Source organism: Metarhizium album (genome assembly GCF_000804445.1).
Source record: "Metarhizium album ARSEF 1941 chromosome Unknown scaffold_5, whole genome shotgun sequence".
Classification (NCBI taxonomy): Eukaryota; Fungi; Ascomycota; class Sordariomycetes; order Hypocreales; family Clavicipitaceae; genus Metarhizium; species Metarhizium album.
In genome coordinates, this window is record NW_024467579.1 from 1,071,180 (window position 1) to 1,085,058 (window position 13,879).

The 13,879-nt window shown below is 57.2% G+C and overlaps 6 protein-coding genes across 6 annotated transcripts; 3 read left to right on the top strand and 3 right to left on the bottom strand.

The window, feature by feature from the left end:
* Positions 1-75: 75 nt before the first annotated feature.
* Positions 76-1,221, bottom strand: MAM_03038 (panthotenate synthetase; the record flags this gene model as incomplete). Its single annotated transcript, XM_040821837.1, has 1 exon — positions 76-1,221. The coding sequence occupies one exon, from the start codon at positions 1,219-1,221 to the stop codon at positions 76-78; it is 1,146 nt and encodes a 381-aa protein (XP_040680406.1).
* Positions 1,222-2,263: 1,042 nt separating this feature from the next.
* MAM_03039 (Major facilitator superfamily domain, general substrate transporter) lies at positions 2,264-4,193 on the bottom strand (the record flags this gene model as incomplete). The annotated part of the gene is made up of 4 exons (XM_040821838.1): positions 2,264-2,574; positions 2,657-3,688; positions 3,766-3,877; positions 3,936-4,193. The coding sequence occupies 4 exons, from the start codon at positions 4,191-4,193 to the stop codon at positions 2,264-2,266; spliced, it is 1,713 nt and encodes a 570-aa protein (XP_040680407.1).
* A 1,702-nt stretch (positions 4,194-5,895) lies between these two features.
* MAM_03040 (aldehyde dehydrogenase ALDH) lies at positions 5,896-7,582 on the top strand (the record flags this gene model as incomplete). Its single annotated transcript, XM_040821839.1, has 3 exons — positions 5,896-6,023; positions 6,111-6,310; positions 6,408-7,582. The coding sequence occupies 3 exons, from the start codon at positions 5,896-5,898 to the stop codon at positions 7,580-7,582; spliced, it is 1,503 nt and encodes a 500-aa protein (XP_040680408.1).
* Positions 7,583-7,879: 297 nt separating this feature from the next.
* Positions 7,880-8,542, top strand: MAM_03041 (uncharacterized protein; the record flags this gene model as incomplete). Its single annotated transcript, XM_040821840.1, has 1 exon — positions 7,880-8,542. The coding sequence occupies one exon, from the start codon at positions 7,880-7,882 to the stop codon at positions 8,540-8,542; it is 663 nt and encodes a 220-aa protein (XP_040680409.1).
* A 116-nt stretch (positions 8,543-8,658) lies between these two features.
* On the bottom strand, positions 8,659-10,079 carry MAM_03042 (WD40/YVTN repeat-like-containing domain protein; the record flags this gene model as incomplete). The annotated part of the gene is made up of 3 exons (XM_040821841.1): positions 8,659-9,474; positions 9,531-9,783; positions 9,859-10,079. The coding sequence occupies 3 exons, from the start codon at positions 10,077-10,079 to the stop codon at positions 8,659-8,661; spliced, it is 1,290 nt and encodes a 429-aa protein (XP_040680410.1).
* A 2,074-nt stretch (positions 10,080-12,153) lies between these two features.
* MAM_03043 (C6 zinc finger domain-containing protein) lies at positions 12,154-13,739 on the top strand (the record flags this gene model as incomplete). The annotated part of the gene is made up of 2 exons (XM_040821842.1): positions 12,154-13,097; positions 13,160-13,739. The coding sequence occupies 2 exons, from the start codon at positions 12,154-12,156 to the stop codon at positions 13,737-13,739; spliced, it is 1,524 nt and encodes a 507-aa protein (XP_040680411.1).
* Positions 13,740-13,879: the final 140 nt, after the last annotated feature.

Consider the following 13,879-nt stretch of genomic DNA (forward strand, 5'->3'; position numbering starts at 1 on the left):
GCAACGGCAGCAACTCAAACCGCTACAGCCGCCGAGCCGCCCGCCCGCGCGGCCCAAAGAGGCCCTCAAGAGACCTCAGGTCGACCTGGGCGGCAGAATGATATTGTCAATCAGCCTGACCGCAGGGCCGCCGCCATGGCCCAGATGCTCGCCCTCGCGCGGCTCCTCCACAGGCAACATTTTCACGGCGCCGCTCAAAACAGCACCGGTTGCCGGATCGACAGCCCCAATCTCCTGCAAGGAGTCGGGATCAGCGAGGGACAGGTAGTCGACCTCGAACCGAGCCCGCTCGCTCGGCCCCATGTCCATCTGCGCCCTGAGCACGGCGGCGCAGAGGGCCTCGGCAGCGCCGAGGATGGCAGCGCGATCGGTGCGCCCGCCGCGGTAGGCGCCCTCGGCAGCCCGCAGAGCGGCGTTGAGCACGGTGGCGACGGCGCGACGGCGCGTGCCGAGGTAGGCGTTGCGCGAGGCCATGGCCAGGCCGTCGGCCTCGCGCTCGGTCGGGCAGACGACCACCTCCGTCGGCACCATGAGGTCCCTGACCATGCGTCGGATGACAAGCGTCTGCTGGACGTCCTTCTGGCCAAAGTAGACGCGCTCCGGCTGCACGATGTTGAAGAGCTTCATGCAGACGGTGGCGACGCCCCGGAAGAAGGTGGGCCGGCTGGCGCCCTCGAGGACCTCGGCCACGGGCGTGATGGTGACGAAGCTGCCCTTGCTGTCGACGGCCTGGCCCGGGAACCCGGACGGGTACATCTCCGGGGTGGTGGGCGCGAAGACGGCGGATATGCGCCCGAGGTTGGCCCCGTCGTCGGCCAGTTCGCGGTCGAGCTCGGCCAGCGCGGCGGCGTCCGTCTCCCACGTCACCGGGTACGACGACAGATCCTCCGTGACGCCGAACTGGGCCGGGTTGACGTAGATGCTCACCACGACGTGGTGGTTCTCCCTGGCCGCGGCCCGGATCAAGGCGAGGTGACCCCGGTGGAGGGCTCCCATGGTGGGGACCAGTCCAACGCTGCGGTAGTTGACCATGAGCGGCTTCCTCCATCGCCGGACCTGCTCGACCGCGCGGAGCACGCGTATGGGCGACGACGGCAGCGTCTCGGCGGCCGTCCGTAGCGGCCTCGAAGGTGTCTTGGGCGAGGGCGGCGACGACGACGGGCCACGCCGCGGGCCAAGGGCAGCACGTGCCCCGATCCGGGCCGCTACCAGACGCTGCATTTTTGGTGGAAACACTGAGAGAGGGGGGGAAACGACGGTGTGCCAGGCGGCATGGGGGGAGACGAGAGGAGGGGAATCACAGGCGAGGAGAGAGGTGGATTTCCATTTTGGGGGGCCGCAATGGCCTTGAAAAAGGAGTCTGTTCGTGATGGTTTCTGCTGCGGAGATTTCGGGACGCTGGTGGTGAAAGAGGTGATGAGTCAGCAGCGTTGAGATGACACCTACGTACCGGTACGACGCACGAGTCGAGGACTCGGGACGGCGATGCCGTGGTGTTGGCATGTGGATGGGGGGAACGAAAAAATAAAATGAAAAAAGCACACACAGATTGAGACACGACTGCGGTCAATCAATGGCTATTATATACTCGAGACGAGGCCTTGCGATGATTCGGTGACAAAACATGGTGAATGCCAATTGTTGCATCTCGCACTCCGTGCGCGGTGGGTAACAGAACAAGGATGACTTTGACTCTCGGGTGCTTGACGGCATTGTGACACTTCTCGGCTGCCATCGTCGGCGACGATCTGCGCGTGCTCGATCGATTAGCTACATCGCGTCGTCGTCAGTCGTCGACGCATGTCAAGTTACAAAAGCTTCTTGTCAGTTGACAAGGGCGAGGCGCGGCCGTCACACGGTTGCAAAAAAGGGCGAGACCCAGGGCACAAGTCTGGCTGCATAAGGAGGGTCCTTGGTCACCCAGGCGTCGAGGAAGACCGAGGACCTTTTATACCCGGCCGGGTGCCATGTTATAGTTGAGTTGAGTGATTACTCCAAGCTCCCTATGAGCCCCTGTCACAACGATGCATTGCTACCATCGTGCCCGTTCATCTCGTACGTGTATCAAAGTCCAGTAGCGTCGGAGAATAGAAGCGCTTCCCTTGCGCGACGCCATCAACGCCAGTCATCGACACCAAAACAGCAATGTGCCCGCTCCCCGATGCAACCATTGTAGTCTAATATCCCAAATCAACATGTAGCCCGAGTATAATCTAGCCCGACCACGAGGCGGGTCATGTTGCAGCAAAGGCGCCATCCAGGTCTACGCCGTGCCGCCGACAGTCGTGTTCTCCTGCTTCAGTTTGGACCATCGCGTGAAGCAGCCGAGCAGAGTGGCGACCCCAGTGGCGGCGATGCACATGGCAAAGACAACTTTGAGGCCAGACATGTAGCCGGCAATGACGAGGGGCTGCTGGTCAGGGGGGAATGCGCGTCGGATCTCGGTGGCTCCGGCGAGGATCAGAGTTCGCACGTCGACCTGCGGCGCGTTCTTGACGACGTGGCCGACCATCTGATTGATGAACGCGGCCTGGCTCCCGGATACGAGGTAGGCACCGCCGATGCTTTGGAAGACTGGACATTTCACTCGTCAGTCGGTGGGCGCCGCCGCATTTGGAGGGAAGACATGAAGCGCTCGAGGTGTAAAGAGACTTACAGAGGAGCATGCCGGTGGCGGAGGCAAGGTCCTGGGGAGGGACTGAGCCCTGAACGGCAATCATGGGAATCTGGAACGCGGCTCCCCAGCCGAGGCCAGCGACAGCCTGGTAACCGATCCATGCGCCCGTGGAGGAGTCGACGTCTAGCATGTACAAGAGACCAGCTCCGACGGTGGCGACGACACCGCCGCCGAGGAGCATGGGCTGGTATCGGCCAGTCGCAGAAACAAAGCTGCCGCTGAGAATGGTGGAGATGGTGACGGCAATGATGAATGGCAAGTTGCGCACGCCGCTCATGGTCGGGTTCGTTCCGTGGACGGACTGGAAGTAAATGGGGATGTAGTAGATGGCAGCGAAGAAGCCACCGGCAAAGATGAAAGCAAAGGCACTCATGACCCAGTTGGTGCGTTCCCTGGCCAGTCTAGGAGGCACCATGGAGCGCTCGCCCTGGAAGTACTCGAGGGCAACCCAAGCCGCGGTGATGGCAACGAAGCCGACGAGAAGGCCGATGACGACGGACGAGTTCCAGGCGTGAGCAACGCCGCCGTACTGGACAGCAAGGATGTAGGTGACGGTGGCGCCCATCATCAAGACAATCCCGAGAGGGTCCATCTGTAGCAACTTTTCCAGCAGAGTGGCGGTGGCGGGGACCGCATTCTTGGGAGTCTGGAAGAAGACCAAGATGACCAGGGCCGAGAGGCCCCCGATGGGCAGGTTGATGTAGAAACACCATCGCCAGCTAACGTTGTCCGTGAACGCGCCGCCTAGCAGAGGTCCAATGACGCTGGCAAATCCGTACGAGGCCCCGAGGATGCCGGTAAAGGCAGGCCGTCTCTTGGGGGGTGCGGAAAAGGCGATGATGGTGTAAGCGCCGGCTTCAAGACCGGCGGCGCCGACACCAGCAATTGCGCGGCCAGCAATCAAGGCCTCTGCGCTGGGTGCGGCGCCGCAGACGACGGACCCGAGTTCGAAGATGAAGATGGCGACGAGAAAAGATGTCTTGAGCGGGAAGTACTTGTAGATCTTGCCCCCTGGTTCACGAGTCACGACCGCGTCAGCAACGCCTTGCGAGGAGGGACAAGAGCCGGGAGTCGGGACCAGGACCTACATGTTGACTGCATAGAACCAACCGTCATGAAAAACGCAGCACCATACCAGCCGACTTTGTCAAGACCCTTGAACTCGTCGGTGATTTTGGGAATGGCGGTGGCAACAATGGTCTGCGTGAGAGGTCACTTTGACAAGCTTCTCATGACATACGGCGAGAGCGTGGCTTACCATGTCGAGAGACAACAGGAAGACGCTCATGACAAGTGCAACAACGATGAAGACCATCTTGATACCAGATGGATACTCGGTGTCGTCGAGCACATGGGCAGCCGAGTCGGGCGCCAAGTCAGTTTCATGATGCCTTTCGTCTTCAGCGCCGCTCGAGTAAGCGGCCTTGTCCGATACTTGGTCACCGGCGATGGTTGATGCCGAAGACAGGCTTCGATCCGAGTCCCCTGGGACCTTCAGGCTCGTAGCGGCGGTCATTGTCAGTCAGCAATAGTCTGTGTCGTGCTGGGTTCTCTGGGAGAGTAGGTTTAGGTTGGAGAGTGTAAGCAATGGAACCGAGAATCTCCAATGTACAAGGCCGGAAGTGTACATTATTGGAATATATATCCTCATACACGCAGCCGACGATGCCAACAATGTGTTCAAGGAATTCGCCGGGGGGTTCTAGGTGCACATATAAGCAAAAGACAAGGCGAGCTTTCGATGACGAGCTTTCGATGACGAGCCTTCGATTCCAGGCATGACACATTCCTCCTGACTGGGCCATTGTCCTAACTGGAAGCAGAGGCTGCAGTCACACATGGAAAACTGATCATCACAAAGACAGATCCGCAAAGGTCCAGGAGCCGCGCGGAGTTTGCGGCTCAAGGAAGGACGGCCCCGGAGCCTGGCTGGCGGTGCGTGTCTCATACTTGACAGCCATGAACACGGAACCAAACTCGGATGGCCTGTTCATGCAATGCGCGCCTGTGAGCCATACCGAGATTCGACGGTGCGACGGACACGCTTGACCAAGTACTAGGCATATGGCACTCCCGGGTACCGTGACAATCCATGGGTGGCCGGCCCGGGACTTGGGTTTCGGCGGCGCCGCTTGCAACTCCGCTAAGTCCGCAGGGCTGATGCTGTAAGCAAAAGACATGGGTCCTGCGTCAAGCGCGCCATGTTGTATTGCCGTGTTGCGTGTTGCTTGGTGTCGAGTCCGTCTCGTGGTGGAGATTTGTCATTCGACTGATCGGATCGGGGTGACTAACACACACCGGCTAGATGACATGGCCCACTTGAGACTTTGCTTTATTCTCTAGCGGGTTCTGGGGGAACCTTGGCCGTTGCCGGCGGAGAAGAAAGGCAAGGCATCGGGTGAATAAGTGAGAGAGCTGGTCACAAAGCAAAGAGAAAGTCCGCCACGACGAGCGACAAACGCGGAGCTCGAGCGCCGTCAGACTCGCTTCCCGTGACGGGACTCGCCGCGCTTGATGCTGTGCCGGCAAGGCATGCCTCACCCGCCATGACGGTGACGATGGCGGCGACGTTGAAGGAGACCCTCAATATTTTGGCTCGTAGCTGGCGAGCGAGATGAAGAGAAAAAAAAGTGGGACACCAACATAACTCGACACGACGTGACCATCACCCTCACGTCACCCTCGCCTGCATCCCGCATGTCCCGGCAATCGCGGACTTGGGCATATTTCAACTGCTGGCCAACCGATGCCTCAAGTTCTGCCGACATCTCGCACGTCGCCACGGTGGTTGAACCGAGAGGCTGGAGTTGGAGTGTTGGGCCGGCGGACTTTGCGTGATCCCTTCGTGATCGCGACTTGCGCAATCGCCTCTACACATCTCGCCCATGGCGTCGTCGCGAGCTCGCCATGTCTAGATGTGACGCGCTTTGTGCCGGCGGCGTGTGAGATCCTCCGCCACACTCTGCATGATCCAATTACGCCCGACGCTGAGCATTTTTGGACCGCGCGTTCCTCGTCCAATGTCAAGGCTGAATCCCGATGCTAAAGATGCCCAGCATCGCGGAAACATGCACAACTTGCACAAAACTGAAGCACATTTATTACCCCGCCTCCTGCTTCTTCCTCGGCACCATTTTCCAGACGTCACCTCCAACGTCACCTCACCTCACCTGTCCCCAAGCTCAAAAAGTGTCTCTCTCGCCTCTGCCCAAGACACAATGAGCGCGCCGTCCGTCCACCTCACAGCTCCAAATGGCGTCAAGTACACCCAGCCCACGGGCCTCTTCATCAACAACGAGTTTGTCAAGTCGAGGTCCGGACGGACCATCACGTCTATTGACCCAGCGTACGCACACCCGCACGCCCGCCCGGTTCCGCCTGCAAACCTGACCTCTCGAGCCGTGGAGATCTGACCCGGAAATTTATCTCGCAGCACCGAAAACGAGATTGCCACCGTGCAAGCCGCCGGTCCCGAAGACGTAGATGACGCCGTCAAGGCAGCCCATGCCGCGCTCAAGCACCCCCCGTGGAAGCAGATGCCCGTGTCCGACAGGGGCAGATTGATGAGCCGTCTCGCGGATCGTCTCGACGAGCACAGGGAACTGCTTGCAACAATCGAAGCCTGGGACAATGGTGAGTGTGCAGTACCGCCTCGTCCCTGTCCCTGCTCCCCCGGCAGACAGGAATGCGTCTTGCAGAATGCTACCAGGTGTGCTGAAACCGCATCCAGGCAAATCATACGCCGAGGCTCTCAGCGTCGACTTGGAGGAAGCAATTGGCACGTTTCGCTACTACTCCGGCTGGGCGGACAAGATCTCGGGCCAGACTATTCCGACGAGCCACCAAAAGTTTGCCTATACCCTCCGCCAACCCATTGGCGTGGTTGGCCAAATTATACCTTGGAACTACCCGCTGTCAATGGCCTGCTGGAAACTCGGCCCAGCCCTGGCGTGTGGAAACACCGTCGTCATCAAGGCAGCCGAGCAAACTCCCCTGAGCATTCTTGTTCTGGCCTCGCTGATCAAGGAGGTTGGGTTCCCGGCTGGCGTTGTCAACGTTGTGAATGGATATGGAAAGGACGCCGGCGCGGCTATAGTCGAGCATCCACTCGTGGACAAGGTCGCCTTCACCGGTTCTACGGCCACGGCTAGGCAAATCATGAAGATGGCTTCCGCTACGCTCAAGAACATCACCCTAGAGACGGGCGGAAAGTCGCCGCTGCTCGTCTTTGCAGACAGCGACCTGGAGCAGGCTGTAAAATGGTCGCACCTCGGAATCATGTCCAACCAAGGTCAGATCTGCACGGCCACGTCGCGCATCCTAGTCGAGGACAGCGTCTATGACAGATTCGTCGACCAGTTCGTCCGGCAGACCAAGATGGTCAGCAAGGTCGGTGACCAATGGAGTCCCGATACGTACCAAGGGCCCCAAGTCTCCAAGCTGCAGTACGAGCGAGTCCTCGAGTACGTGGAAGCTGGCAAGGCAGAGGGGGCACGACTGGTGTCTGGCGGCAAACCTCTTGATGCTAATAGCAAGGGATTCTTCATCGAACCTACCGTCTTCACCGAGGTCAAGGACAGTATGCGAATTTACCGGGAGGAAATATTTGGTCCCGTCGTGGTCATTGGCCGGTTCAGTTCGGAGGAGGAGGCAATTGCCCGAGCCAACGACTCCACGTACGGCCTTGGAGCTGCCGTCTTCACCAAAGACCTGGAGCGAGCGCACCGGGTTGCATCTGAGATTGAGGCGGGCATGGTTTGGGTAAACAGCAGCAATGACTCTGATCCAAAGGTTCCCTTTGGAGGCGTCAAGCAGAGCGGCATTGGCAGAGAGCTTGGCGAGGCTGGTCTGGAGGCATACAGCCAGGTTAAGGCTGTCCACATCAACCTGGGAAACCGTTTGTAGATAGCCATGGCTGTGTAGGAACCAAGGAGGGAATTTCGCAAACGTTCTCCCAATGGGTGCATCGGCTCGACAGATCATTGGGCAGGTCGCCTGCCAGGCCGCCCAAGCCTCCAGAAGTCGGACCCGCGCCTCGAACACCAAGGATCACACCACATGCTGGCGACGGATGGAGCACACGCGACGATTGTGGCCGAATACGACTCATTGCTCCGTATAAGACCTCGTCAACCCGCCCCGAATTGACCTTGCAGGCTCCACTCTCTCCACTCAAGCTCTGCCAGCAGCAGTCACGCCAGAATGGACGTAGAGCCACCTTCGTACAGCCAAGTCACCAACAACGAGGAATATCTTCTCCCTCCAGCGACCCTCCGAATAAGCGGCCATGTCATCTACTCTGATAGCTCTGCTGCGGAGCCGCTATATGAGCTGTCGCATGAGCTCATCCATCTCCGTGATACGACAAGAAGCATGACGGTGAAGAGGCTGGACATCATGGTCAAGCCGTCTCCCTCGCCAACAGGACCGCCCTCGCACGCCGTCACACAAAAGCGCCATATATACAATCTGAAACATCCAGGCATCATCACCGGTCCAGTATTCTTGTACAACGCTGAATCCCTCTCGCGACATAGTCTCTGTTCTTTTGGGATGAGCACTTATCGGCCTCGGTTGTTCTCGCTGGCGAATGGGTTCCGAGTACACCGCGTTGCGAAGGGGCCATTCAACGAGGTGATTGCGCAGGGACTGCTATTTTCAGCAGTCTCGACCAAGGCAAGGGCTGTGAGATATGAATGGTCGGGTGAGCGGGGAGAAATTCTAGCGCGCGAGTTGGACTCTGGACAGGGCCCAGAGTTGTTTATTACCAAGGAACTGAGCCTGAGGAAGAGGGATGCACTGGTGACAGCGTGGGTGCTAAGGATGTGGTGGGAGCTCGCCGGGAGCGGAGAGTATGAGTTATGACGTGGCAGTATCGTCTTCTTTGAGAGCGGCATTGTTTTCATCAAATGTTAACCATGGCTTTGGTAGTGTTGTGAGTGGTTGCCTTTGGGACTGTGACGTTGCTTCTTGTACCCTGCCTAGTACATGTCCCAAAGGCTCACTTTTCCATCCTTGGCCCCGGCAGCGACCCAATGAGCTGCTTTGACGCGGTGACTTCGTCTATCCCGAACAGATAGTCGACTCAGGTCAACGACGTCGTCAGCCTCCTGCACCTCGGAGTCGCCGTGTGCCTCTTCGTCTGTCCTTGGTCCGACATCAGAGAAGGTGACGGCGTAAGCGCCCTCTTTGTGCCACTTCAGAACAGCAAGCTCCCTGAGGGTCTTGCAGGAGTAGAGTCGGATCTTGGAGTCCCAACCAGCAGTTGCGAGGATTGCTCCGTCAGACCGAACCTCGAGACTCTGCTGTCCCGAGTGTTTCGTGTTGATTACCCTCCTCGGGTGTTTCCATGCTCCCAATACAGTGTCGTCATCTGCCCTCATTGCATCTTTCGACTTTAAGCCACCAGACGGAAGTGAGTCTCCTTGTTTAGGATTCTCATCGATCTCGTCTATGATGCGCTCCGCTGGATTGAATGGCTTGGCCATCTCTTGCGGGGCTGTAGGGATCGGGTGTTTCGCAACCATGGCATCTGCCCCGGATGTGAAGAAGCATTTCGAGTCTGGCCCAAGGTCCAGAGACAGGATAGGTTGCGAATGTGCCTGCGCTCTGTACGTCATGATCCAGCCCCCTGTAGGAGTCAACCGATGAACGGATGCAAATCCGTTTTCAAAAGCAGCAACCAAAGTCAGGCACTTCTCAAGGTGAACCAAGGACAAGCTCATCACCATTCCATTCCGCCCACCCGGTTTGACTGTATGAATACGTTTCTGAGATGGCAACGTATATATGTCAACCTGTGGATGTCAGCGTGTGACACTGTGATGCCAGACGGGGGAGACCAAAATCATACAGATTCTGATGCCAGAGTATTCGGAACAGCTATTAGAATTTCAGGGCATTTCCTAAGAAAACGCGAGTAGGTCGAGACTTGCGATGGACAAGCTGCGAAGGAGCAAAAGTTCATCGTGTTTACTTGCAGCAAATGCACCACCCAGGGATGACGTCTCTCGACATCGTCACCATCCAACGGTAAGGCTGTGCTGAGGCCGCTCTCGTCTTCTCTTGCAATCTTCCAAACAATAAGCTTGTGATCTCGACCATGTCTTTGACAGTGTGAGCAAGTTGTTATTTGCCAACTGTTACGTGGAAGACAAAAGGGTGCCCATCGGGCCACTTACGTGATGAGCTTGTCGTCCTCCCACCCTCGAAGTCCCAGAGCTGCACTCTCATGAGCACGCCAAACAGCCCTAGGTCTCATAACGGTCAGGTCCCATAGCACCACAAAGCCATCGGAATCGCCCGTCACAAGCCGCTCATTCTGTCGGATGAAGGTGGCCGCATGGATGGCGGCCCTGTGCCCGCGTAGAATGAACTTGGGCGACGGGACAGGGCTAGTCATTGTTCAGCCTCCACACGTGGATTGGACCAGCTAGTTGTGAGTGCTATCTTGGAGTCATCATGTGCTCTCGACTATTCGCAAGTTGCCGGTCCACAGCTTTGCTGAGTATTTGGATACTTTGCGGCTGGTGGGAGAACAAGGAACAGGAGGAGCGGCTTGGTGATCAAACTCCTTCGACAGACGTCACGTGCACACTTCAACCACCCACCTGTTCTCTGGACTGACCACATTGGCGTTTGGCATTTGGCATTTGGCATTTGGCATTTGGGCAACTGACATACAAAACCACAAAAAAAAAAAAGAATAAAAAGAGACGCCAACGCAGGCGATTTCACGCAAGATGTAAAGACTTTTTCTCACATCTTTCGATTCATGACATCACAGGCTAGGCGTGAACCGCAATGCGGCGTCCTCATATGTCGGCCGTCGACAATTCAACCGCGGCCGCAACACCGCTCCCAACCTCTCTGCACGGATGCAAATACTGAGGCCCTCCAACAATTTGCGGTACGGAGTAAACATCGATCCATGCTGATAGCACTTTCTCTGCACGTCTTTGACGAATAACAAGCCGTTGCTAGCGAAAGGGCTGTGCTCAATAAGGCACCCCGTGTGACGGGGAAGAAACGAAGAAACCCCCCTCCCCAAACGTGGCTCGGCGTAGGGGCGAGGACACGGGGTTTGAAGAACCGAGAGTCGGACCTGTAGTGTGCGTTGGATCTCTCGAACTGTAGGAAAATCTGAGACACCGAGGACGCCGGTGAGACATTGCGGCCCAGATGCCTCCATTGGACCAGCCCATTAGCCATCGTTACGGCCTCTAATCCATAACCCAATATATCCGTCACTGGCGCCTGGCATTGGCTGACCGCTTGCAAGTCTCCTCCTTGCCGAGTCTTTGGTCCTTGGACTCCAGCGTGCCCGTACTCCTAGCAGCCCAGCCAAGTTGAGGCTTTTCGCTGCGGACCCAACAGCGGGCATGTATACTTTGTGAAGCCCGTCCGGATCTCCTCCAACGTCCATCAAGTCATGCACCAACGGAACGAGGGAGTTCAGAATGCATGTGCCACATTGCCACAGAGGGTGCCGGCCAGATCGACGTCGCTGAGCCGGCACCTCCGTCTCTCATTTGTATCACAGCCACGATGCCGACTTGTAGATTCAGTCTTATTTTTTTCTTCTCCCAGATTGGTAGTCGCACGAACCTTTTTGGATATGCATTGCTAGACGTCAGTGTCGAATTGTGAGAGCCGCAGATATGATGTAGTGACGTGACATGTTGACACGCCTCCCCCAGCATCCCAACTCGCCTAGTTTGATGAATTGATGCCTTTCTAGAAATTCAATTCAGTCCCCCTAGAGTCTGTCAAGTACATAGAGAGCGGCCATCACCGAGGTAGCGATGACGAAGCTTAAAAGAGTGCGAACGGGCTGTCTCACATGTCGCGAGCGGCATCTCAAGTGCGATGAAGCAGTTCCCGACTGCATCAACTGCCGCAAAAGTGGGCGCAACTGCAAGAGAGGACTGAGGATCAGCTTCCTCGACATCACGGTGCACAATCCGACGCCTCAACGGTGCTTGGGCGCCTGTAAAGGTAACATGGAATCCTAAACGCTCTCGTCTCCGCCCTACTAATCACATCCTGTATTTGCGGAAGCCGTTGGGTTCTGTGACGAGTCTCGTTTGATCGCTTCAGAGTACCAGGGCGGACTACAGCGGTACAGCCGTGTGCGTGCCGACAATAGAGAGACTACCGATTCGAAGGAACAAGGCAAATCTGCCAAGGACTCACGCTCGTCCCATCCCGCAAGCCACCATGGTCTTCTTCACACTCAGTTTGCTGCTGCCCAGGCCTTGATATCTGACGGGCGACAAGACAGCCTCCTCAGTCATCAGGCCGCCGACCAGGATGAAAACCGTCCGGTCTGCAGCTTGCCACCGACGACACTCAAAGCAGCAGGGTACAAGAACCGGAAAGGCTATATAGGCCAGATGGACTGGTCATGTGCCCAAGACTGGTCTATAACGGGCGTCTTCTGCTCGGACGAGCTTCCGATTCACGCACAAACCGGCATGAGGGACTCTAGGAGGGCATCGTTGATCTGCCACGGGCCGACCAACACCGATGACTGGAGCTCGGAAACACTCGTCATGATCAAAGAACCGCATTCCCACGGCAGCAAGTGCAACGACGACATGATGGAGTTCATCGCAACCCAGGATGAACTCAACTATCTGCAGGCCTTTGCAGACGGCGTCGGCGTGTGGATGGACTCGCTCAACAGCGGCAACCACTTCACGCAGGTGATCCCGTGGCACGCACTTAGGTCGTCCGTCCTCCTCAACTCCCTCATGGCGTGCGGAGCAAAGCATCTCTCCCTCAGCAAGCCCGAGTTGGAAGACAGGGCCACGGGGCTCTACAACACGGCCACGGCGCAGCTCGTGCGGATGCTTCAGAACCCGGAACGCAACATTGTCGACTGCACCACGGCATCCATCTTGCTCAACGCGTATGAGGCCATGTCGCACAAGCCCATGCACAAAATGAGCCACATGGTCGGGGCAAGAGCCCTCATCCGAGAGTGTGGATGGAATGCCGCGAGCACAGGCATCCCGGCTTCTTGCTTTTGGCTCAGCATCGGCATGGAGGTTCTGTCCTGCCTGTCCATGAACTGGATGGTCACTTGGCACCCCGACGACTGGGGACTCGATTTGGATTGGAGCCACGACAACGACCTGGGCGACGGCGACGGCAACGGCGACGGCGACTCCCAGACGTGGGTTCACAGATCCTTCTACATACTGGCCAAAGTGGTCAACTTCCGGGCAACGTCGTTGACGTACCATTCCTCAGATCCGCACAAACACCAATCCAGGTTGTCGGACCGGCTCACGGAGTGGCAGGCGCTGAAGCAGCTCTGCGATGACTGGAACAACTGCAGCCCGAGGTCCATGCGGCCAGTGGGCTACTTGGCCAGGAGTGGTTCGAGCGAGCCGTCGGTGTTTCCGAAATTCTGGTCAGTCAAAATCCTCTCCATGTGCATGCGTGCCACTTGGTTAACGTTGACCGGTCCGACAGGCTGGCGCAAACGTCGGCAATGTTGGGCAGGATATTCTATCACACAGCGCAGTGTGTTCTGGCCCAAGTGAACCCGATAGAATCGTCGGAGCAGTCGCCGGAAATGAAGGAACTCCAGCTGCATCATGCTCGCCAGGTCATGGGGATCGTGGCAAGTGATCGTGACCGGAGCGTCATGACAATCGCTTTTCAGGCAGTCGACGTCGCCTTTTTGTCACTGGTAAGCCCAAAGGAACGAGAAGAGGCCTCTTCCATCATTCACCAAGCCCAGACAAGCGGCCACGGAGCCGGCTTGGATCCGCACAGAACGACGCGACAGCGGCCCTTGGCAGTAACGGACTTGTCACAGCGAGAGTCCGTCTCGGCGCTTTCGTTGCCGTTTGAGCAGTCCTGGTTTAGGGCCGCAAACATGTCGAATTGCGCGTCATGGGAATTTGGAAACCAACAGGACGGAAGTGAACCGCCGCCGGTTGACAACCCTCTCGAGTCTGCCTATTTTGGTCACGTAAATCAACCATACAAAACATGGCATCAACCGGTATGTGGGAACGGGCTCGAAGCATTCAGTTTCGGCATGTAAATGATTTGTGCATCGATGGGTTTATACTTCCGGGAGCAACGTACAGGTTGTGCAACTTATTTTCTCGATACTCTTTCTTCTTCCATGTACGTAAATCGAAATTGGCTGGCTGTTAGTGGGCTGCGCCCCAAGAGAAGCGT